Here is a 23,817-nt window from a genome sequence, read left to right on the forward strand (position 1 = left end):
ACATAGAAAGCCTTTGATATGGCGCAGTGGAAAAAAAATATTGTTCTGTCATTGTCAGTCTCTCATGGAAAAAGATTTGCAAAGCAAAAAATAGCTTCAGGATAACAGTAAATCAAGAATGTGACTATAAGACCATTGTGAAGAACTTGGAAAGATTTAGGCAGTGCTTGGTTGATGATCCCAACTAGACAAACTGGCTTCTGAAAAACTTAAGGGCACTGCCAACTGCAGTGGCCTGTGATGCAAAGTTTAATTCAGACTTTGGGTTTGGAGGGCACAGGAAAAACTCCAAGCAAATTTAGGGAAAGCCAACAGATCTGTTAAGCAAAAATGCCACCCGTTGGAACTAAAGGGACCAGATAATTCAAAATGAAGAGAAGATTTTGGAACCACAAATATATGTGGCTAAGAAGAAGCTGAGAAGACTATCAGCCACAAACATGAGCCACCTCTTATCAAAAAGACAGGGAATGATCCTTGTTCTTGAATGAAAGGGACGGGCCACCTGTGCCTGGCTGGATTTCAGGATAACTTCAGAGCATGATTGCCATCTCCTTTCCATTCTTCCCTTTTCTGAACAGAAGCATGTGTTGCAATGGTCCCTCCCTGTCTCAAGACTGCATGTTGGATGAATGGGAAGCAGTAACCTCTCTTAGTTTCCAGGCCTAGGGATTGAGAGGAGTTGCACCTGAGGAGCCTCACCTGTGTCTGGACCAGATGAAGATCACACAGCACTGGAGCTGGAGCTTGCTGACATAATTGGATGACATTTTTTATTTCTTGAGAGGGGATGAGTGCATTCTGATGTAGAAAGAATATAAATCATAGTGGCCAGAGCACAGATTTTAAATTATGGACACAAGCGCCTCCAGTTCCAAAATACATCCTCTTTTGCAATGTGACTTTGTCCTTCCTCCCTTCAAAGGTAGAACTGACTTCTTCTCTCCTTGAATCTGATCTTGCATTGTATTGACTTTGATCAATAATGCAGCATAAATGACTTTATATCATATGATTCTAGGGCTTAAGAAGTCTTATAGTTTTATTTTAGCTGTCTTCTATCTCTGTACTAAAGTCACCAAGGAAAGCAAGTGGTCTATATGGGAGGATGAGAGTCCAGGTGGAGAACTGAAATGCCCTATCCAATAGCCAGAACCAACTGCCAGACATGGTGTGAAGTCATCTTGGACCTCCTAGTTTGGCCAACCCTGCAGATGAACACAGGCCAGGTGAAACCAGCAAACTGAGACCTATCTAAGGCTTCAGAGTTGATACATCTGTTAACTCCTCCTTCCCACACCCCCAAACAAACCTGCTTACAAATTCATCCTGGGAAGAAAGCGTTTCCCCCATCATTGTATCCCTAGAAAGTAACCCACTGCCTGGCACATTGTCTCAGGTATGCACTCCTCAGAAAACCATTCATTTTTAAACTATAAACTAACCAGCCAACCCACAGATCATGAGAAATGAATTATGACTGTTCAAATCACAAAGTTTTGGAGTGGTTTGTAACACAGCAAAAGCATTTACTTGTGTGACAGATACACACACACACACACACACACACACACACACCTCCTTCAGAAGACCCTTCTGTCTTCTGTAATAAAGAGTCTAGACTTGCTTGATTGGCTCCATCTGCTGGGTCTTTGGTTTTCTGATCAGATGAGCCATGCAGAGAAAAATGGCAAGGAACAAGGGCATCCAAAGTTACTCTACACAAGCTCAGCATAGACAAAAGGGGACAGAGAAGGAGAGGAGAAGAGAGCTAGTGAAAGATTGAGATTGAGGAAACAGATGAGTAAGGGAATTTTTAAGGATCTCTGCTTATACTGAGTGCTCTAATCACTGGGTCAATTTTTTTCGAGCACATGTTGGTAAAGATAAACTGCCCTGAAGATTTCTGGAAGTGGAGCTGTATGTCATATATACGTAAAAGCACTGACTAGATTAAAAGAGCCCAGTTTTATTAAAGTTACATTTGCAAAATTTAGTATCATCTCAGTTTAAATCTAAGGCACAAGGGATGAGAAAAATATAAATATCTTGGTTCCCAAATTAGAAATTCCTCAGGCTCTACACTATTGACAGTTGGGGCAGGATAATTACTTGTTCTGAGAGGCTGTCCCACGCACGATAGGATGTTTAGCAGCATCCTTTGCCTCTACTAATTAGTTACCAAGAGCACGCCTCTCTCTCCCCACCCAACAAGTTGTGACAATAAAAAATGTCCTCACATTGTCAAAACTCTACTGGGGAAAACTACCCCAGTTGAGAATCACTGGCCTAAGCTGTGTCCTTTGCATTTATGTGTATGAAGTGATATGAACATTTGAAAATTTTATATTGGTTTCAATTGAATTCTTACTGTCCAATTAACTACATCCAAAAGTCAGGATCATATTGGGTTATTCACACAGTTTATACATTTATTTAGACAAAAATTAACCCTGAGATATATTTAAGAAATGGCAGAGTGCAGTAAATCTAGCATATTTGCTAAAAGGATTACATGATTTTTCCAATATGAATACAATATCCTACTATGTCTGCTGCTGCTGCTGCTGCTGCTAAGTCGCTCCAGTCGTGTCCGACTCTGTGCGACCCTGTAGATGACAGCCCACCAGGCTCCCCCGTCCCTGGGATTCTCCAGGCAAGAACACTGGAGTGGGGTGCCATTTCCTTCTCCAATGCATGAAAGTGAAAAGTGAAAGTGAAGTCGCTCAGTCGTGCCCGACCCTCAGTGACCCCATAGACTGCAGCCCACCAGGCTCCTCCGTCCATGGGATTTTCCAGGCAAGAGTACTGGAGTGGGGCGCCATGTCTGCAGTACTATCATTCAAATCTGGAAAATCTGGTCAGACGTGATGGGGAGTGGGTGTGTATATATCCTGATATTGTGTTTGATTTATTTAACTTTTCTAAACCTTTTTAAGCTTTTTTTTCAGAAATGTAGAAAACAACACAAAACAGAAGGTAATTTTTCAGCTTCAGTTGGTTTCTGTTAGTTAAAAATATAGTCTGAAACATTCATTATACCATTTTAATTTTATCACTGTCAGGCAAGGAAAAGCATAGCATATGCCAGTCAGCAATTAGAAAAACATTTAAATATTTAGAGAATTTTCATATATTTGTTTGAGAGGCAGTTAAATAAGTTTTCTAAGGACCCCTAGACCAGACAGTATGCCAGGAAGTAGCCCAGGCAGTGGGTTAGTCTCTGAGGACAAGCCACGGGGAAAGGAAATGCATTCTTACCACGAGGAATTTCAATTAGGTATGTATGGGGGTATGATGGAGAGAAGGTAACAGATACATCAGCTTTGAACACTTAAAGAGGCCTCTGTTTCAAATATTTTTAGTAAAAATCATTTGGTGGGGAAGAAAAAAACCATCGAGAAAGGCTGTTTATAATCTTTCTTTACTCTGCTTAATGTTAAAATTCGTACTTTTCTTTGCATAAATGTTAATGTCTCTGATTACAAAGTGCTGTCACCGTCCCTGACTGGGGATGATACACCGAACAGCATGCCTACCAGATTATGTTTCTAAACTCCAAAAGATTCTGAATTTGAAAACAACAAAGCTTAGACTTCTGCACAAAGGACTGTACCATGATAGAGATGCATCCCACAGAGGAGTAATGACAATATTAAAGCAATAGATATAAGCAATAGATATAAGAAGAGATTGAAAGCAACAAAGCTGATATGGCCACTCATCCTGGGGCTTCTTTCAATATCTTCTAGTTCCAAACAAAGACAATAACTGTGAATAGTTCTGGCAGAAATGTGGTGCCTTTCTCTACCATTTTTCTCCCTCTGTTTGTGGGTATAAACATTGCAAAAGAAGATAATCACATGGCAAATTAATAAAAATACCTTATATTTTTACAACTTGAATTTACTCTTGTCTTCACGTATACTTCTCATTTAAATTCACACAAATAGCCTGGCCACACAGACAGAGGAGGTATCATTAGTCCAGAAGGAATTAAGGCATTGAAGCATGGTGGGGTTGAGAAATATGCCAGAAATCTAGAATCTAGAATGTGGGTAAGAAAGTTACAAAGCATGGCCAGAGTTTAGGAAGACTGACTCCTAATTTCGATCCATTCACTGATTGTTTGGTTCATGTGTTTAATAAATGTCAATATGCCCCTGTTGTGTACCAGCATCCACCTCTGACCAACCATGGGTGCAATCAGAGAGGGTGGATGTTGCTGTGGTTCCTTACAGTCCAGTAAGGAGGACAAGATTCAAAAGGAAGTACATCATAGCCCAAGTTTTGTACATGCAGTGCAAAGTAAGAACAGGGGCATGGAATATGTGAGTGGAAAAAACGAGACCACAGTGAAGGAAATTAAAGGCAACATGAATGTGGAAAAAGTAAAAGCCAGTCCTTACAGTTTGCAACTAATGGGAAAATTCTGCTTCTATATCTAAGATGTTTCCTGATAAGTGAAATATAAAGGAAAGTGACAAAGCAAAGTAAGGACAAGTGATCACGATGAAGCCTTATTTCCAATTAGCACAGGAACTGTGAAAAGACCTTCAAGTTGGCCCTGGATGAACTCCCCATTGTAAAAAGGGGCTTGTCTCCTGGTTTTGGAAGAACGTTATCATAACTTTGAAATCTTATCCTGTTGTGAGCGCTTAGCAACACCAGCACAGTAGAAGAAAAGTGAATATTCAAAAATGTCCTGAAGTATTATTTTCAGACAAACACTTTACTTCAACATTAAACTGTACTACTGTTTCAAAAAACAAAACAAAACACAGTTTTTAATTCTCTGAGTAGGGAACAGTAATTGACCAAAGTGTTCATATATTTTACATCTAATATTTAGTCTAGGCTTTTAAAAAACATATCGCTCTCCCAAATATATATGACTTTTCCCCAAGATAGTGCCTTCAAAGTCTGCTTGTTTGTTGTACATTAAATTACTACCCTTCATTTTAAACAGGTTTAGGATTACAATCACATACTTTGGGACTTTTATTTTAAACACTACTAATTTTATTTTCTCTTTTCACCCTGTGATCTAAATTTTCCTTTTCTTTTATTTTCAATCCAAGCACAGACACAAACATTTGACACAACTGCATTTATCTTCTACTCTATATTGTACGTCTTCTTAAGAAGCTGTGCAGAGAGCTACAATTTTAACGTGAAAATCCCTAAACGTGAAAAGGAGATGAAATGATTTAAAACAGGAGCTGAAAAGAGTAAAATTGAAAAAGAAGATCAAAGCACAGAGTTTGAGGAGCAGATGCTAGAAATTCAACCCCCACATAACATTCAGTGAGCCCTTGGGAAGATGTGCGTTCAGTGTTCAGTCACACACAGAACACCAGATGGTGCTGGAACTTTCTGTTGCTTCCGGACCAGGGTGACACCAGCGACCTTCACCGTAAAGGAAGATTCCCCATCACGGAACCTGTGACCACCCTGCCAGTATCAGGGGTGTCTACGTGAGATAGCAGCTGGTGAGTGTCACAAGCGGGTCCTGGGTGTCAGCCCAACCTCACAAGTTCAAGTTTATTTTTATAGCAAGCTATGGTTTTAGTCATGTACGCATGTGAGAGATGGGCCATAAAGAAGGCTGAGCATGGAAGAATGGATGCTTTCGAACTGTGGTGCTGGAGAAGACCCTTGAGAGTCCCTTGGACTGCAAGGAGATCAAACCAGTCAATCCTAAAGGAAATCAACCCTGAGTATTCATTGGAAGGACTGATACTGAAACTGAAATTCCAATACTTTGGCCACTTGATGTGAAGAGCCAGCTTACTGGAAAAGACCCTGATCCTACAAATGATTTCCCTTCCCCATCTGTATATTTGTATTTGCCACAATATGATCATTTATCAGGGTCCGGATAACAGGGAAAACAGACTCTAGAAGGATTTTTGTCAGTAGAAGGTGTTTGGGGGATGTGCTCTCAAAAACAGCACTTTGAAGGTGTAGGGGAAGTAGCATTGAGCAGAGAGAGAGACGCGGACCTGAGATGCAGAGAGCTGAGGCAGTGCTTCCGGGATGTCCTACATGGAGGCAAGGGCAGCGACCCTGTGCCCGTTGGCTGGGTAGGAGCTGCCCTGCGCAGGAGCACAACTCAGATGAGGCAAATCCCTGGGACTGAGGACACATCCTGCCTGGGGACTGTGAGCCTTCCGTGGGTAGCACTCTGGGAGCTGGGGGAATCAGGGCCCCAGAACTGAAGAGCAGCACCCGGGCTGCTCCTGACAGCTTGTGCTATTAATATATCAGCTACACTGTTAGCTACTAAGTCTCCAGAACGGCTGCTTTCAAACAGCAAAGAGAATAAAGCTCCCGCCAGTTGTGTTTTGTGGCAGACACAATGAATACAGATGGAGGGAACATTTGCTTTCATATCTGCTTGACACCAGAGTCAAACCCTTTATCGCTATGAGATGCTGCTTTCTCCATTTGTCTCTAAATGAACACCGTTTCCAAGTCCCACTGTCGAACTTTGCTAGGGACTGAATTAGCAGTGTGGCAGCAATGAGAACCGTGCGAAGACAGGGAAAGGGCCACATCTCTCATGAGACAGCCAATTACATGGAGGTCTCCAAACCATCTCAGATGTCTGTTTTTCTAACAGTTTGAATGGTTGCTCAACGATCCCAGTGGTTTCTCTAGCCAACGAATCAAGGCTGGTTCCACCTTTCTCCCCTCTAAGTCTGCCTGCCTGCCTAGGTACCTTTTCTACTTCTCCAATCAGACAACTCCAACAACTAGTCCTGCCCTCTGTCTGTCTCCATATCACTGTCCATCCTGTGTGATTCTTTCTTCCACAGATAATCTCTCTCCCAGCTCTTAAACCCAGCACTGACCAGGAGCCAGGTGACTGGGTAATGAAGGTGTGGTACGTACACATAATGGAATATTATTCAGCCATAAAGAGGAATGAAATAATGCCATTTGCAGCAGCAGGGATGAACCTAAAGATTCCCTATCCACTCAGTGAAGTAACCCAGATAAAGACAACTGTCATATGATATCACTTATATGTGGAATCTAAAAAAATAAGTAATACAAAATAGAAATAGACTCACAGACATAGAAAGCAAACTTATGGTTACCAAAGGGGAAAGGTAGGGGTGGGGGGATAAATTAGAAGTTTGGGATTAAAATATATAGACTACTATATATAGATGACCAAAAAGGACCTACTATATAGCACAGGGAACTATAATCAATATTTTATAATAAGCTATAGGGGAAAAGAATCTGAAAAAGAATATATATATATATATATATATGTATATATATCCTAATCACTTTTCTGTATACCTAAAACTAACACATTATAAGTTTACTATATTTCAAGTTCTTAAAAAAAGGAGTTGCCAAATAGTGGCATGCAGGCAAGAATCTGGGCTGAAAATGGGCTTTCACCAGCAACATTCTAAGAAAACATTTTAATTTGAATGTTTTTAGGTGTGACTTAACATTTCCTAGTTTCCCATAGATTCATTACTCTAGATTTCTCTAAACCAACCACATCTCAAATCACCTGAAGGTAAATGAGTTTAAAACATGTAGAAAAGAGAAAGACTTGACTTCCATATACTCACAGATGGGAAGGGAGGTAAGGAGGGAACCTGATGAGAAATCATAGGAAGAGGTAATAAGCAGAATAAAGACTCTCCCAATTTAAAAAGCTATTGCAATTTTCTGATATGGTTATTTTAATTATATTTTTGGGGAAAGTAGAAGAAATTTCCATTCACTTTTTCCACCCCACCATCCAGTACTTTAAATTAGTATAAATTTAAATAAGTGTACTATTTCAATTGAACTATTTCAAGCAAACTCAGATCAGAACTAAATAAAAGTTATTTGTTAGCAATGTAAAGATATAAATACAGGAAATGTATATTTTGATACATGCATATAAAGTCTAAGATTTTGGTGTTTTTATATATAACCAAGCTCGAAATCCCAAGTTTCAATCAGCTATAAAACCTTTTGATACATTTTATATAAAAGTTTGGAAATCACCAAAGCACATATAAACAGCAATTAATTGGTATATTTCATGTAGCCAAGTATTAGCATAAGACTTGACTTTGTATCTATATTTGTTTCCTAGTAAGTAAAATGGCTCAGCTATCTATGTTTTTGAGGGTCACCAGGTAGGAACAGTTGTTGGGAGTTCAGAAGCAAAGTTGGATGCATATTTGGTTATCATCCTTGAGAAAGGAGGTGAAATTTTGAGTCATCCTCATTTTATAAGAAGTCTGAAAACAATAAATTAAAAATTTATTGTTAAATTTATTATTGAAAAAACTCCATTAGGTTCACATAAAAACATGAAATGTCAGGGACTTTAAAACTTAGAATTAAAAGACAATAACTGGAAGTAAAAAAAAAATTAAGTCATAACAGACTATGACAGATTTTTGGCCTGAAATTAAGGCTCAAGAATAACTTTTGTTCATGAATTTGAGAAAGATATTTAGCTCTGTCATAAATGGTACTTATGACACTGATGTCTTAACTTTCAAGAAGCATAAAAATACTTACCAATAAATCATCTATATTTCTATTTTAAAATTTGGCTTATATCTTAGTATTCCTAGAAAAATTGCACAGTTCAGGCTTTTACTATCAATAATGGTTTTAGGTTTCCCAAAATCATGAGCATAGGTCAGTAGTATTCATTTTACTTCTTTGATTTTCAGGTTCAGATAAGATAGGGAGAAAAAAATGCTTAGAGTTGCTTTAAAATCTACTTTACATAACCCCAATATTCTCTACCAAGGATTTAGACTGAAATATTATTAGAAGAAAGACTGCACACACATACACACACACACAGAGAAAGACAACAACAACAAAAAGTACCTTTTATCGCACCAGGAGTCTTCAAGGTTGTTTTTATCATATTCCACCTTTTATGGTGGCTTTTGGGAGTTGTCCTAATTCAATCAGTATATAAACTAAACACAGCTTTCACCAAGGGAACTTCCAGCTCCCCCAGAAGCTCTCCCCTCAAGTATCCCTATAGCAACCCCTCTATAAAAGCATATTATTCTCCTCTCATTCTTTAGCCTCACCCCCTGCTTACTGACCAAATGCACCGCTCCCTAATGCCAACATTTCAACAAAGACAGTTTTCACATTGATTAATAAAAAGTGCTTCAGATGCATTTTCAAGGGGAAAAAAATGACACCTTTTTCAGTCAGTGTTTAGAATTCCGGCATTCTTGTTATGCTGAAAAAAAATCATTCAATGCATTCAAAGTCCGCAGTTTTAATCTTAGATATATATGTAAAGTTTTAATTTCAGAATTTGAGAGAAAGAAATTTGTAGACCAATACTACATTGGCATTTAATTTCTCATATTCATACTTACACAGCATATAAACTGGTTTATTTCTAATTTGTTCTTTGAATTTGCTGGATTTTTTCCAAGTGCCATTGTGGGACACATATTAAAAATTATAATTACTATATTAGAAATATACCTGATAGCCAATTACCAAGGGAATCACACTGTTTTTTAAAATATATATATGCAAATAGTATTGGAAAGATTTTACATTATGTTACATAAATATCAGTTAAAGAAAAAGCCATTCCAGAAAAAAATAAACTATACATATATAAGTGCAAGAATCCACAAAGAGTATTTTTAAAATCCCATGTTATGCTTCTGAAGGCAATTAGATTCCCAAGCAATAAATGTTTACAGACTTATGCATCTCTACAGGCTAAAGTAAGACAATTCTTTGACCGAGGATTTCAAGGCAAAATAGACTCAGTTGCAGCCATACTCATACCCATTAAACAACACTACAAAATTATTAATAATAACACTATCTTCGTGTTTCTGTCTTGTTTAGAGTAAGCAATGTTTACTGTGAGATAAAACTTAATCCCCAAAACTTGTTTATATAGAATGCTATTTCCATGACTTAAAGAAAAAAATCCTTGCAGTTCAGTAGAGGCAAAATGGAATAATTAATTTTCCCAGTCAACTTTGGACTCTGGAAGTGAAACAGACCTGATTTGGAATCCTAACATCAACATTTACCGTGAGAACTTAAAAAGGTGACTCGGCCAATTTATGCCTCAGTTGACTTATGTGTGTTAGTTGCTCAGTTGTGTCTGACTCTTTGTGACCCCATGGACTGTAACTTGCCAGGCTCCCCTGTCCATGGAATTCTCCAGGCAAGAATACTGGAATGGGTGACCATTCCCTTCTCCAGGGGATCTTCCCAACCCAGGGATTGAACCCAGGCCTCTCACACGGCAGGCAGATTCTTTACTGTCTGAGCCACCAGGGAAGTCCTGACTCATACGTGAAATGGGGATAAAAAGAGTAACACAAACCCCACCGAATCACTGTAATGATTTAACCGCACACGTGATTTATTGTTCACAAATTGCACGCAAGGCAATGACTAGGTATAGTAATGATTTTGGGAGGTGACAGTGAGGCAAAGGTAGCCAAGGAGGGCTTGTAAACTTAGCCCCTTCATATCCCATAAAAGTATTTCCCCCTCCCAGCAGCATGGCTGTGTCTGTGTGCATGTGTGCGCATGTAAGGGGGAGAAACTTCATGCAAACATGGTAGCCTCCGCTTAGTTTATTGCTCCAAAAGCTTGAATCTGTGGTGCACACGGAAAGACAGTTAAACCACTAAGCCCACTGAGATAGAGCGAAAAGGCACTTCAGTTGCTATAACCTAAGGGTCCATCTGAAAATAAATGGATAAAGAATAGGAGACTAGCAGGCTACAGCCCAAGGGGTCTCAAAGAGCTGGACACACCTGAAGCAACTTAGCACACACACACACAGGGGAGAAGGAAGGAGGGAGGGTCAGTGTAGGGGTAGGGGAGTAAGCGGAACAAACTATTAGGTAGAAAGTGAGCTACAAAGATACATTGTACAACACAGGGATTATAGCCAATACTGTAGAATAACTATAAATGTAGTGCAACCTTTAAAATTATGAATCACTATATTGTACACTTGTAACTTATAAGATATTGTATATCAACTATGCTTAGATTTTTAAAAAGTTATTTAACAGAGGGAAAAGCAACAGTCAAAGCTGTGGGCAAGATAAAGATGCTGGTTTGTTTGAGGATAATGCGTTCCCTCTGCTCACTCTGGAGCAAGCAAGGAACATGACCTTTCCTTTTATTGTAAGTTCGCACTGTCAAGGGCAATTTTACTTCTTTTCAGGAAGAAACAATATTAACATGGAGAAAAAAATATCCACATTAAAAAATAGCAACAACAAAGAAGTTGTGATAGGAAGGAGGTGAGAAAGGGTCAGAGGAACACAGAGCAGGAAAATATAGATGCAGAGGTAATTTGAGTCCAATTCAGCTCCTTTCAAATTACATTAAAAGCATGGTTGAAATAGCATTTTTGGCAGTACATTTCCAATTCACGACACTCTAGGATAAGGCTTAGTGGAATTATCAAGAGCGTGGATGCCAAATGGACATCAGGCAGGAAGAGAAACCACAGGCTCATTTTCAGCAAGGTGTCCTTACAGCATCACATCACGTAGAGCTTGGCCTGACTCAAATATTAATTTCACAAATAAATGCAGCTATAAGAGAGACTCTTCATCATTTAAGGTTATAATCTCAGTGGTAGAAAACCAATCTCTTGGATTTTTGTGGCACTGTAAATTAACCTGTGGTTTACTACACATTATTTTAAATATTAACCAAACCATGCTAACTCTTTTTGCCTTTTCATTGTGTTCATTGTGTTCATGGACACGAGTCTCAGCAAACTCTGGGAGATAGTGAAGGACAGGGAAGCCTGGCGTGCTGCAGTTCAAGGGACTGCAAAGAGTCAGACATGACTGAGCAACGGAACAAAAATGTTAACTCTTCATCAATGGAATAGATTTTTTCCTTTCTTATAACAAGATAAAAGTGTACATTCTTTTGTTGTTCTGAAACTCACAGTTTTCTTTAATACCTAGGACCTTTATCAGTGGATTGTTCTGCAAGCCTTGGTGAAGTAGAAACAACAGGTACTTTGAATGCTTCTGTTGAATTCTTTGTCTCCCTTTTTACCATTCCTCGAAGCAGAGGCAACAGAGAAGAACAAAAGAATATTTTTCATTGGTCATGATCTTTAGCCTGAAATCTCCTGTTATCCCAGTGTCAAACAGTTATTACAACAGTTGCCTTGAATATATAGATATTTCTGCAAAATCCAAGACTTTAGATGTCTTTACTGAATGGTCAAGAAACAGCTTCTTGCCTGCTTTCTGAAAAAAAAAGGAGGGAGATCTGACTCCTTTACGAAGATAACCTTGGTTATAGAAAAGACACGTAATGATGAGGAAAGCAAAAGATTCATCTTACCAAGTATTAAAATAAAATAAACAGCTAAATTAACTAAAACATTGTGCTACCAGAGAAGGAACAAATCACAGAATGGAATGGAATACATAATCCTGAAAGACACTCCAGGCTCATTTAAAAATGAGAATGATTACCTAGCCTTCAGGAATGATTACTTAGGTTAAGGGAAAAGTAGAGGGCAAATTAAACAGAAAAATCCACTTACAGCCTCACTTTGCCCCCAGAAATTTACAAATGGGTTAGGGAATTAAAGAAAATAAAATAACTATAACAACTACCTATCAATATCTATGTTTACCAAATGAAGAAACATATTCTAGGTGTAACAGTAACAATATTCTAGGTCTAAAAAAAGTAAAGATATTCTAGGACTAAAAGAAAAGGGAGAGTATTTCATTGCATAAAAACAAAAATTGCATACTCAAGAAAGCATAAGCATAATTAAAAGTAAAGCGTATATGAGGAAATATTTGCCAAAAATATAATAGCAAAAATTTTAAATAAAAGCAATGGAAAAAACTTTAAATCTTATTACACTGTTAAGCAAAGATATGAACCAGCTATTTTGGGGCTTCCCTTGTGGCTCAGGTGGTAAAGAATCTGCCTGCAATGCAGGAGACCTGCATTCAATCCCTATGTTGGAAAGATCCCCTGGAGAAGGGAAAGGCTACCCACTACAGTATCCTGACCTGGAAATTCTATGGACTGTATAGTCCATGGGGTCACAAAGAGTCCGACACAACTGAGCAACTTTCACTTCACATAAACCAGCAATTCACAAAGTGGCTTTTAAAATATGTGAAATAAGGTTTGTGATTACTTGAAAAGTGGAGATTACAACAGTGAGATAAGCATGAATTCCAGGGGTAATTTTTAAACAGGAAGATCTTGAGTTGCAAAGAGCTCCTATTTTTGAAAGCTAATATTTTCAATTATTATAATAAAGCTTAAGCAACATCGATAAATTAGCTATTTCTTTCCCATAGTCTCAGTATTATGGGAGATCAGTGGTTCTCAAAGTGCCTTCACAGCATCACCTAGGAACTTGTTAGAAATACACACAGTTCCAGCATTACCTCTTTTTCTCCGCCTTTCAGTTCCTCATCTGTATAATGGGGAGAGTAATGTCACCTGCCTCACACGGCCATTAGGAGAACAGCACAGTGTGTGTGTGTGTGTGTGTGTGTGTGTGTGTGTGTGTGTGTGTGCTCAGTCACTTCAGTCATGCTGGACTCTGCAACCCTATGGACTGTAGCCCACCAGGCTCCTCTGTCCATGGGATTCTCCAGGCTAGAACACGAGAGTGGGTTGCCATGTCCTCTTCCGGGGGACTTCCCGACCCAGGGATCGAACCCAGACCTCTCATATCTTTCCCACATTGGTAGGAACCACCTGGGAAGCCCCCAGCACAGAACCCAAAGGACACAAAACAGTGCTTGGCATAGTCTAGCCATATTGCCAAATAAAAATTTAAAAACAAATAACTTTTAAAAGGGAAAAGATCACATTCAAAGTTTTTAAAAATAGTAATTACACTATCAAAAACGACACTAAATGGTATATCTATAATAGAAACGTAGGTTAGTAAGAGAAGTTAGGAATGATAAGAATAGGAAAAAGAAAAAAGAATAAGCACAGGCTGCATCCAGAATATTCTCAAATACTCTGACAGTCGAGGGCCATACATAATTCAAGGAACTTCTTAGAGGTAAGCCTAGCAGTGCAAATTCCTATGCTCAGTCTAAAACAATTTGGGAATAGAAAACTCATTATGATGATGGCAAAGATTGTGCTCGCTTTGTTTCCTATGCTAATAAAGCAGCTGTTGGAGACGTGGCTTGAAGCCCTATTTTAAAAAATAAATAACCCTTTATTAATTTATAAGTGAGGCAAATATGATCTGAGCCTGTCATCAAAATGTGTTTTTAGTGAGTTCAGTCCATTAATTGTCACTCTTCTGATTTACCATTTTGTTACTGAAATAATTTAAAAACAAAAAGTGTAAGTCTAGTAATTGCTTCAGTGTTGTCTAGACCTTGTCTGACAACTCCACTAAATTTTTCAATTATTTTGTTGTTAGCAATAACTAAATAAATTATCCTGAAGTCACAGCAAAATAAGTGGAAAATACAGTCTTGCAGTTTCTAGTTTTAGCCACTTTTGCTCAAGACTAAATGAAATAAAAATTCAAGTATTATTTATTACTTTCTCTGTATTGTGCAGGTATTTGATTTTTCAAAATGTTAAAATATCTTTGGTTCTGCCTTCAAAAATCTTTTGAATACTTGCCTATAAAATGTTGACTCTCTCAGATTTCAAATGTCTGCTCTTCCATCTCTGTGCGTAATTTTTAGCTCCTTTCATAAGAACAGATTAACCAGGGAGCTAGTTACCTGTGCATTTGGGGTCAAGAGCTTAAAGCATCTGCCTCCAATGTGGGAGACCCAGGTTCGATCCCTAGGTCGGGAAGATCCCCTGGAGAAGGAAATGGCAACCTACTCCAGTATTCTTGCCTGGAGAATCCCATGGACAGAGAAACCTTGTAGGTTATAGTCCATGGGGTCGCAAAGAGTCAGACACGACTGAGTGACTTCACCTCACCTCAAGATGAGGGAGTCACGAGGGCTCATGAAAAACAAGAAGAATGAAGTTGCCAATTTGAACCTCTTGGGGAAGCCCAACCTTAGCATCACTAGGAAATGGGTTGAGGCCATATTAAGCCTTGAGTGTTTCTTCACAGCAAAAGAAATAGAGCTGGGTCCTTTCCTTCCTTCACAGCTAACACATTTGGGATGGGAAGGTGTGTTCCATCTGCTCCCACCAGAAAGTCAGACTCCCAAACTATAATTGTTCCTTCAGTCAGAGACAACTGAAAAAGATGGAATTCATTTCCTCCTAGTTGCTGCTGCTGCTGCTAAGTTGCTTCAGTCGTGTCCAACTCTGTGCGACCCCATAGATGGCAGCCCACCAGGCTTCCCCGTCCTTGGGGTTCTCCAGGCAAGAACACTGGAGTGGGTTGCCGTTTCCTTCTCCAATGCATGAAAGTGAAAAGTGAAAGGGAAGTAGCTGTCATGTCCGACTCTTCGTGACCCCATGGACTGCAGCCCACCAGGCTCCTTCGTCCATGGGATTCTCCAGGCAAGAGTACTGGAGTGGGGTGCCATTGCCTTCTCCAGGTAAGAAGTTAGGCATGAGCAAAGAGGTGCGGCCTACCTGAAAAACATTCAAATTGATCTCTTAAACCCCACACCAAACATGCCCCAATGTGGCTCATGAGAGCTACACTACAAAATAACCACAGAGATTCTGCGCCCTAAGCACAGTGGATACAAACTAGCCAGAGGGACTTCTCCAGCTCCTGCATATGTGCTGGTGATGCACAGCTCTGTCCTCAAGTGACCTTAGGCAGCCAGGAGCCTATTAAGGGTTCATAAATATTCTATATCTACATGCATCTGATTATACCAGACTGAATTATGGGAAAGACATGCGCAATAGAGCCTGTTGTTACATAACTTGGAACTGTCCATGAAAACCATCAGTTCACACTCACACAGACAAATATGTAAAAGCCCTGTCTTGAAAACCCTGTGTACCTCAACATTCTGGGCCCAGTGCTTCCCTTGGCATGGTCCACCACTCCCTTGAGGTGTTCTTTCTGTTCTTTCTTCAATAAACTTGTTTCTGCCACAGGTAAGACCTCAGATTCATTTTTATGTCCTTACCAAGAACCAAGGCCCATGAGGAAGGGTCCTCTTCGACTCTCCTTATCTGGTAACACTACAAATTTATAAAGAACTGTCGAGGATATTTCAGTTCCTAGTAGCAAGGAAAGAAACCTTTCCAGTGGTGCCCACATCCCTAAAAAGGAAAACAAACCAACACCCTCCCCATAGCAGTATAAGAGCCTCCCAGGACCCTCCCCCTAATCAGGCCTGGATCTGGAGGGATTTGAGTGTGATCTCTCTACCCAAGTCTCAGGAAGGGATGAACAAGGGGATTTTCGTCCATTTGGTTTGTAAACTAGGAGACATAGAGGGTCTCGCTCAGAAATCAAATTGTTTCTTTAATCTGCTTCTTAATCTGGACTTTTTGGGCCCATGTAGGAATACAGAGTTTGTTTGTTTGTTTGTTTTTTTAAACTGACAATTTATCTCAGCTATGTGCTCCGAAGCTCAGTCATGTCTGACTCTTTGTGACACATGGACTGTAGCCCACCAGGCTCCTCTGATCATGGGATTTCCCAGGCAAGAACAGAGGAGTGGGCTGCCATGTCCTTCTCCAGGGGATTTTCCTGAGCCAGGGATCGAACCCGTGTCTCTTACACCTTCTGCACTGGCAGATGGGTTCTTTACCACCAGTGCCCCCTGGAAGTCCTTATCTCAGCTACCTAGTTGCAATAAATTTAGCCAGCAAGTGTTACCTTGCAATGTGTTCAGTTTGGGGGTTCCTCTTAACCCAAGATACTAATGGAAATGTATTTTCTTGTCTTCTGAGATTGCTTAAAAATGAGTACTTAAAACAAAGTACTCATTACTATTCTTGCTTTTTTCATAGCCTGAGCAATACACTCCAGGTTAGAAATGGCACTTTAGAAAAGCAAACCAAAAGAAGAAAGGAAAACACATCACGTAGAAACAAAAGAGGCCCGAGATTTCTCAAAGAACGGATCATATACCTGTGTGTGTGCATGAATCTTGCAGCATCTCAGAGGTTAAATGTTATACACATAAAGTCCTTTGGCGGCATTTCATAAGAGCTGCAGTATAAGGGAAGAATATGTATTTAATTTTCAGATGTATATACTTTTTTACTCTAACAAAAGAACAAAGCACGCATGTTCCATTCTTATGAAAAACAGTGTGATCTAACTTATTTGCAAAATCTGGGACTGTGATGTGTCTGTCCACCGGAGGGAAGAAGGGAAACAGTTCTTAGACACACAACTGTCTGATTATATCCGTATTTGTCTCGGACCAATTACTATGATGACAGAAGGGTATTTTCTCTGGTAGAGAGACTATCAGTGCTTTATTTTCTTAAATAATGTAAAAAGGAAAACATAACCTGTGATTCTACTTACTTTTAAATTTGTTTCCTGCTTATTTGCTAGGTGCAACTGACTTGTTATTTTTAATGGACTTTTGAAAAAAGTATTCAATGCTAGGCTTTTCATCATAACAGATTTTTCACAACACCCTTGTGAAGAGGCGATCATATTTGTAGGTACAATGACAAAACTCTCCTCAGCAACTTCCTGAATAAGGCAGGATGGGGACAGAGGGTACCTTCAAAATCACAATCTTGGACTGGCTTTTTGCTTTAAGCATCTGAGAAGGCAAACAGAAATCGATGTTTTTAAAAATAAAATGTCTACATCCTAAGTGACATTCTTTAAAAGTGTCTGAGTGATATTTCCATTGTCATTACAACACTTAGGATTTTACTGTAGTAGACATGACAATTAAGGTCTATTTTTACTAACATAAGGGGCTTCCTTGGTGGCTCAGATGGTAAAGAATCTGCCTGCAACACAGGAGACCCAGATTCGATCCCTGGAGAAGGGAATGACTACCCACTCCAGTATTCTCTGGAGAATTCTATGGCCAGAGGAGCCTGGCAGGCTACAGTCCATGGGGTCACAGAAAGTCAGACATGAATGAGCAACTAACACTTACTAACATAAAATGAAATTTCTACAAGCCGATGTTTGTTCATATTTTTGCCTGTTTCGTCAGTTGATGATCCCTTCTCATTTCCCGGGTTAAAGGTGAGATCCATTAATTATACATATCCACAACACACAGGGATCCACCTAGCTGTTAGAACAATTCAGTTCAGTTGTAGATGACTTGCTTCTTGTAAAGCAATTCATTTCATATGCCTTTACAAGAGGAACTGCTCAGACAGGACTGGCTTCAAAACAAACAAACAGAATCAGAGGACTGCTAGAATAAAAGAATTCTAGAATCGAGCACTGTGTATGAGTTAGCTCATGTCTGTGACCTGCCCAGAGTCACAGAACCAGGTAGCCACAGAGTGTCAGAGACTCTCTGACTCTCAGAGACTTCCCTGACTGATACCCCAGGGCTCTTTCCTCTACAGTCAGAAACATGAGCCAAAGGAAAAGTCTTTCCCTAAGGACAGCTTATTACAAAGCATATTAAACATATTAAAAAGCAGAGACATTACTTTGCCAAGAAAGGCCCATCTAGTCAAAGCTATTGTTTGTCCAGTAGTCATGTATGGATGTGAGAGTTGGACTGTGAAGAAAGCTGAGTGCTGAAGAATTGATGCTTCTGAACCGCAGTGTTGGAGAAGACTCTTGAGAGTCCCTTGGACTGCAAGGAGATCCAACAAGTCCATCCCAGAGGAAATCTGTCCTGAATATTCATTGGAAGGACTGATGTTGAAGCTGAAACTCCAATACTTTGGCCACCTGATGCAAAGAACTGACTCATTGGAAAAGACCCTGATGCTGGGAAAGATTGAAGGCAGGAGGAGAAGGGGATGACAGAGGATGAGACGGTTGGATGGCATCACCAACTCGATGGAGATGAGCTTAAGCAAGATCCAGGAGTTGGTGATGGGCAGGGAAGCCTGGAGTGCTGCAGTCCATCGGGTCACAAAGAATCGGACACGACTGAGCGACTGAACTGAAAACTGAAGGACAGCTCACTTTCTGTCAGGGGTAGAGGAGTTCACTTAAAAAGGAGCAGAGCAGAGGTAAAGAGAATCAATTAATGAAATGCCCAAAATTATAAACTAAAACTGATTCTATGATATTTGCTCATTGGTGTTTTGTGTTAAATGGAATCTGTATGTCTTTCTGGTCACCTGGCTTCCTAGGGGAGGCAGGAAGTACACCAGGGAAACCTATCTCAGCCACAAATTCTGAAGCAGGGAGATGTCTTTGGTCTAATAAACACTTCAGGGATGAAAACACCTCTTGGGAAGGGTAGGCATTTTGTCATTCACACCTCACAGTCATTTGCTCTAATTAGACAACACCTTGCTCAGTAGCCTCTGGCAATGAGAAATAAGGGATGGGGAAAAAGAAAGGAATCGTTTTCTAAGGGCGAGGCACTTAGAGGTAGTTTAGGTACCTACACTAGAGAGAGAGGATGAAAAAGGTGGGACTCCATTTCTCACAGTTCCCTTTCCCTTGTGTAGGCCTGAACTATCATCCTCCAGTTTTGAACATGAAAATAAACGTCTGGGAAGGTTTTAGAAAGCTCATTCTCAAAAAATGTTAAGCATGTAATCTTGGGATTTTCACAAATAATAATTTCTCTTTATGAATTTGCTGAAGATTTACCTATAAAAACTCATTATCCTAGCGCTCTAATGCATGTGTTTGAAAATCAGGTCAATCATTTAAAAAAAAAAACTGATTAAGATTAGCAAACTAATTGTGATAATAGCACCTGCTTATCCTAAAATAACATTTATCCCAGGAGGCTAACTTCTATTACTAAGAAACAGAATGGGTCCATTTTCAAACATGTTTTCAGACTAGCACTGAAGCTGTTTCCTCTAATGGAACCACAGAATATATTTTAAATTTACACACATACACAAAGGTAAAACTTTAACAATATTTATTCAAGCTCTGAGTCATCTCTTTACCAGTTATAGCTTCTCAGTAATAAATGACAAGAAGGTCCAGGCATGCAAGAATCTCCTGATTATGACCTGCGAAAGTGGACATGGATACCAGTTTTTAACTACAATCTGAGCCACAAAACAGGGGAATAATGAAAAAGAGGGACAAATCTACTATGTTTTATATATTGTAGTTACATACATCTTCTATATCATATATATATATATATATATATGTATATATATATTTGTTGATGACATTGGAGCGTGTCAAAAAAATGTGTGGTGTCCCCAAGCTCAGTCTTGCTTGAGAACAGCTCAGATGAGGCTTAGACATACTCCTCATGTGAGTCTTATCCAAACGAAGTTTAAAATCCAGTGCATTAGATTCTTAAAATATCTGTATGATTATGTCATTATGTTAATTGCCGGTAATAGTCAAGAGAGCAGTGATATTTTATCTCAAGAGGCTCAGTGGTAAAGAATCCACCTGCCAATGTAGGAGACTCAGGAGACACAGTTTCAATATCCCCTGGAGGAGAAAATGGCAACCCACTCCAGTATTCTTGCCTGGGAAATCCTGTGGACAGAGGAGCCTGGCGGGCTACAGTCCATGGGGTTGCAAAGAGTCGGCCACAACCGAGCACATAACCACATATACATAGACCAGTGTTTCTCCACTTTTAGAGTCCAATGTCATGGGAACAAGCATGATCTTTGGAATCAGAACCACATAGGTTTCCCGCCATTTATGAGCTGTGTGACCTAGAGCAAGTTTCTTAACCTATCTGGGCATCAGTTTCCTTGGCTTTAAAATGGAGGAAGTAGCAACAGCTACCTCACAGGGTGGCTGAGAGCAACATGTGAGTAAATCAAACAGCAAAGTGCCTGGAACACGATAAGTACTTAATCTATGGTAAACTTATTATTATTACTACCCTACATGTGAGCAACCTGATGTTAGTATTAATCTCTTTAAAAATACCCACTTTAGACAAAATTTCTCTTATAAGTCCTGCAGCACTATCAGCAGTGTTCTGAGAAACAACTCTTGCATAATCCACCAAATAAGAACAAAGTGGACCTTGACTAATCCACAAACATGCCTGTGCACGCCTTTCTGGTAGCCAGTCAGTCAGCTATGTAATTGTTCCTTCTGCGATTTCTTTTTCTTTCTGTTTTAAATGTGTACCAACCCATCTTTCTTCACTAATGTTAAATCTAATCTGCTTGCTGTGTGCAGTTTGGGGTATGTATTTGTATTCTATAGCTTTAGGGAATACCCAAAATAAATAAAAATTGTTATGCGTATGAGGATTCTCAGGTGGTCCAGAGCAGGCCAAAGTTAGGGTGCCCCAGCTCACACCACAGACACAGAATAACTGATTAGTAGGGACTGAACTGAACTGAACTGAAGGCATTTATGGCAGAAATATTAGCACATACACTAGTCTGATTTCTGAGTTCTGTTAGGCACAGGACAACACTTTTATATAGATTATGTTATTTTTTTTTCATTTCAATCAATTAATTTCCAAGACTTCATTATATGCTAAGTTCTTGATGACTAATCCTTTGTAATTTAGCATGCTCATGCTTCAGTCATTTTTTCATAAAAATAACTTCAAAGGTATTTAAATTTGTCAGAGCTAACTAAAGAAACATTACTACAAAATGGTGATTCTCCCCAAAAGACACAGGTATTTCCAAGTAACACAGTGACAAACAGACCAAAGGGCTTTCAAAACTTCAGCTAGAGGGACTTCCCTGGTGGTCCAGCGGCTAAAACTCCAAGTTTTCAATGCAGAGGGTCCAGGTTCAATCCCTAGTCAGGGAACTAGATCTCACATGCCACACCTAAGCTCTGGTGCAGCCAAATGAATAAATAAAGATATATAAATGTCTAAAAAAACTTTGATTGAATACTTTGAGTCATAACAGGTATAAAAACAGATGGTCAGATTCTTGACCTTCCTACTGAAATGAACTAGAGGAACCGCAGAAATTATCTTATGTCTCCCAAAGCTGACTGTCAAAAGAATCAGTGAGAAAGTCTGGCTTTGTCTCTGGGATTCCCCAAATCTAATTCCTATTTAGTCCAATTATACTAAAGACTAGTGGATAACACTCAAAGTAAGCAGAGGAAATGGAGATACAATTTAACTTAATAATTGGGCATTAACAAAAGATCTACGGCAAACAGATTGTGAGCAATGCAAATATGTTTTATACTAATCATTTTCATACAAGAAGGGCTTTTAAAAACAAATTGAGGATACATAAAATGCCAGCTTTAAACTGTCAATCATCACTCTCCATACATTAAATAAATATTCTCTTGTCTTTAAATTAAATCAAGCATTGACTAAGATTGGAGAAGAAAACGGCAACCCATTCCAGTACTCTTGCCTAGAAAATCCCATGGACGGAGCAGCTTGGTGCAGGCTACTGTCCATGGGGTCACAAAGAGTCAGGCAAGACTAAGCAACTTCACTTTCACTTTCACTTGACTAAGATGGCTATTCACAATCACAGGGGATAATGAAATGCTTTCTATTTTTTTTTTATTGAGAATAAAACCTGTTGCAAGTGGTTCAATAATAGAAAGGATTTTTTTTTTCATTTATTTTTTTTTTCATTTATTTATTTTTTATTGGAAGATAACAGCTTTGCAGTTCGTGTTGGTTTCTGCCACTCATCAACATGAATTAGCCATACCTATGTCCCCTCCCTCTTGGACCTCCTTCCCACCTCCCACCCCATCCCACCCCTCTAGGTTGTCACAAAGTACTGGTTTGAGCTCCCTGAGTCATATATCAAATATCCATTTTATATATGGTAATGTATATGTTCAATAATAGGAAGGATTTTGTTGGGAGCTGTAAGGAATGTTAGAAAAGTCACATAGCTAAGCTAGAATCCCATGTCTGCAGGCAGAAACATGGGCACAACCACCATACATTTTGAGAAAGGTGGTGTATGCTGCTGGTGGTAAAGAAAATTCATCAAGATCCATGAAAACAGCTGAGTCTAAAAATGACATGGTTGTGATATTTTAGATCACAATCATTTTCTAACACTGAAATGTTTCATTATGACAATTTTTCAGACCAGCTTTAGAGTGAAGAACTCCAGTCACTGGTATCACATCTCACTCTTACAGATGTGAGTGGCTTGTCTTTCTTTTTTGGCTTTACAAAGCAATAGGGATATATATATATATATATAAATATAAATTTTACTTTTTTTTTAAACACCGTTCAGTATCCAGTTACAAGAAGACTAGTAGGTCTCACAGAGAAAGCAAACAACTGAAACAAACAGTTCTTGGAATAAGCCCCACTTCTTCTTTTACTTCTTGCATTTTCCTTCCCTGAGTATACTAACTATAACGTAACACAGCGTTGATGTGGCTGCGAGTACATATATGTGTGTCTATGTATGCCTGTGTATTTGTAAAGTGTCATCCTTTCTATTACACATATACATCTAGACAGCAGAAACAGTTATTTGCTATCATCAGCAGCAAAACCATAGCAAACATTTTTTTAATACCTATTTTATCATATTTCCCTTTTCTGGCCATGCTGCACAGCATGTGGACTTTTACTTTCCCAACCAGGGATTGAACCCATGTCCTCTGCAGTGGAAAGGCAGAGTCTTAACCACTGGATGGCTAGGGAAGTCCCAAACTTTTTTAGTCTTCACTTCCAATATTCTGACTTTGATTTCACGGTTCCCTACTTTGAAGGTTTGGAGCTGGTCAGCCCTGAGAAGTCTATAGCCTGGCTTTCCGACTCATTTTCAAAATGAATAATTTTGACCTCTAAGCACTATGAA

The 23,817-nt window shown here is 39.2% G+C and overlaps 1 protein-coding gene across 33 annotated transcripts in view; it reads right to left on the reverse strand.

Annotated features, from left to right (window-relative positions):
* Positions 1–23,817, reverse strand: part of SYNE1 (spectrin repeat containing nuclear envelope protein 1) — a 492,315-nt gene that overhangs the window by 416,460 nt on the left and 52,038 nt on the right. Inside the window, exon 1 of one of the 33 annotated variants that reach the window (XM_042253642.2) lies at positions 8,875–8,971. The exons of the other annotated variants lie outside the window; for them this stretch is intronic. Coding sequence (XP_042109576.1) covers positions 8,875–8,914 — 40 coding nt within the window. The 5' untranslated portion in view covers positions 8,915–8,971. Of the gene's footprint in view, positions 1–8,874; positions 8,972–23,817 lie in introns of those variants that run through there. 33 annotated transcript variants of the gene reach the window in all.

The sequence above is a fragment of the Ovis aries genome, chromosome 8 (assembly GCF_016772045.2).
Source record: "Ovis aries strain OAR_USU_Benz2616 breed Rambouillet chromosome 8, ARS-UI_Ramb_v3.0, whole genome shotgun sequence".
Lineage (NCBI taxonomy): Eukaryota > Metazoa > Chordata > Mammalia > Artiodactyla > Bovidae > Ovis > Ovis aries.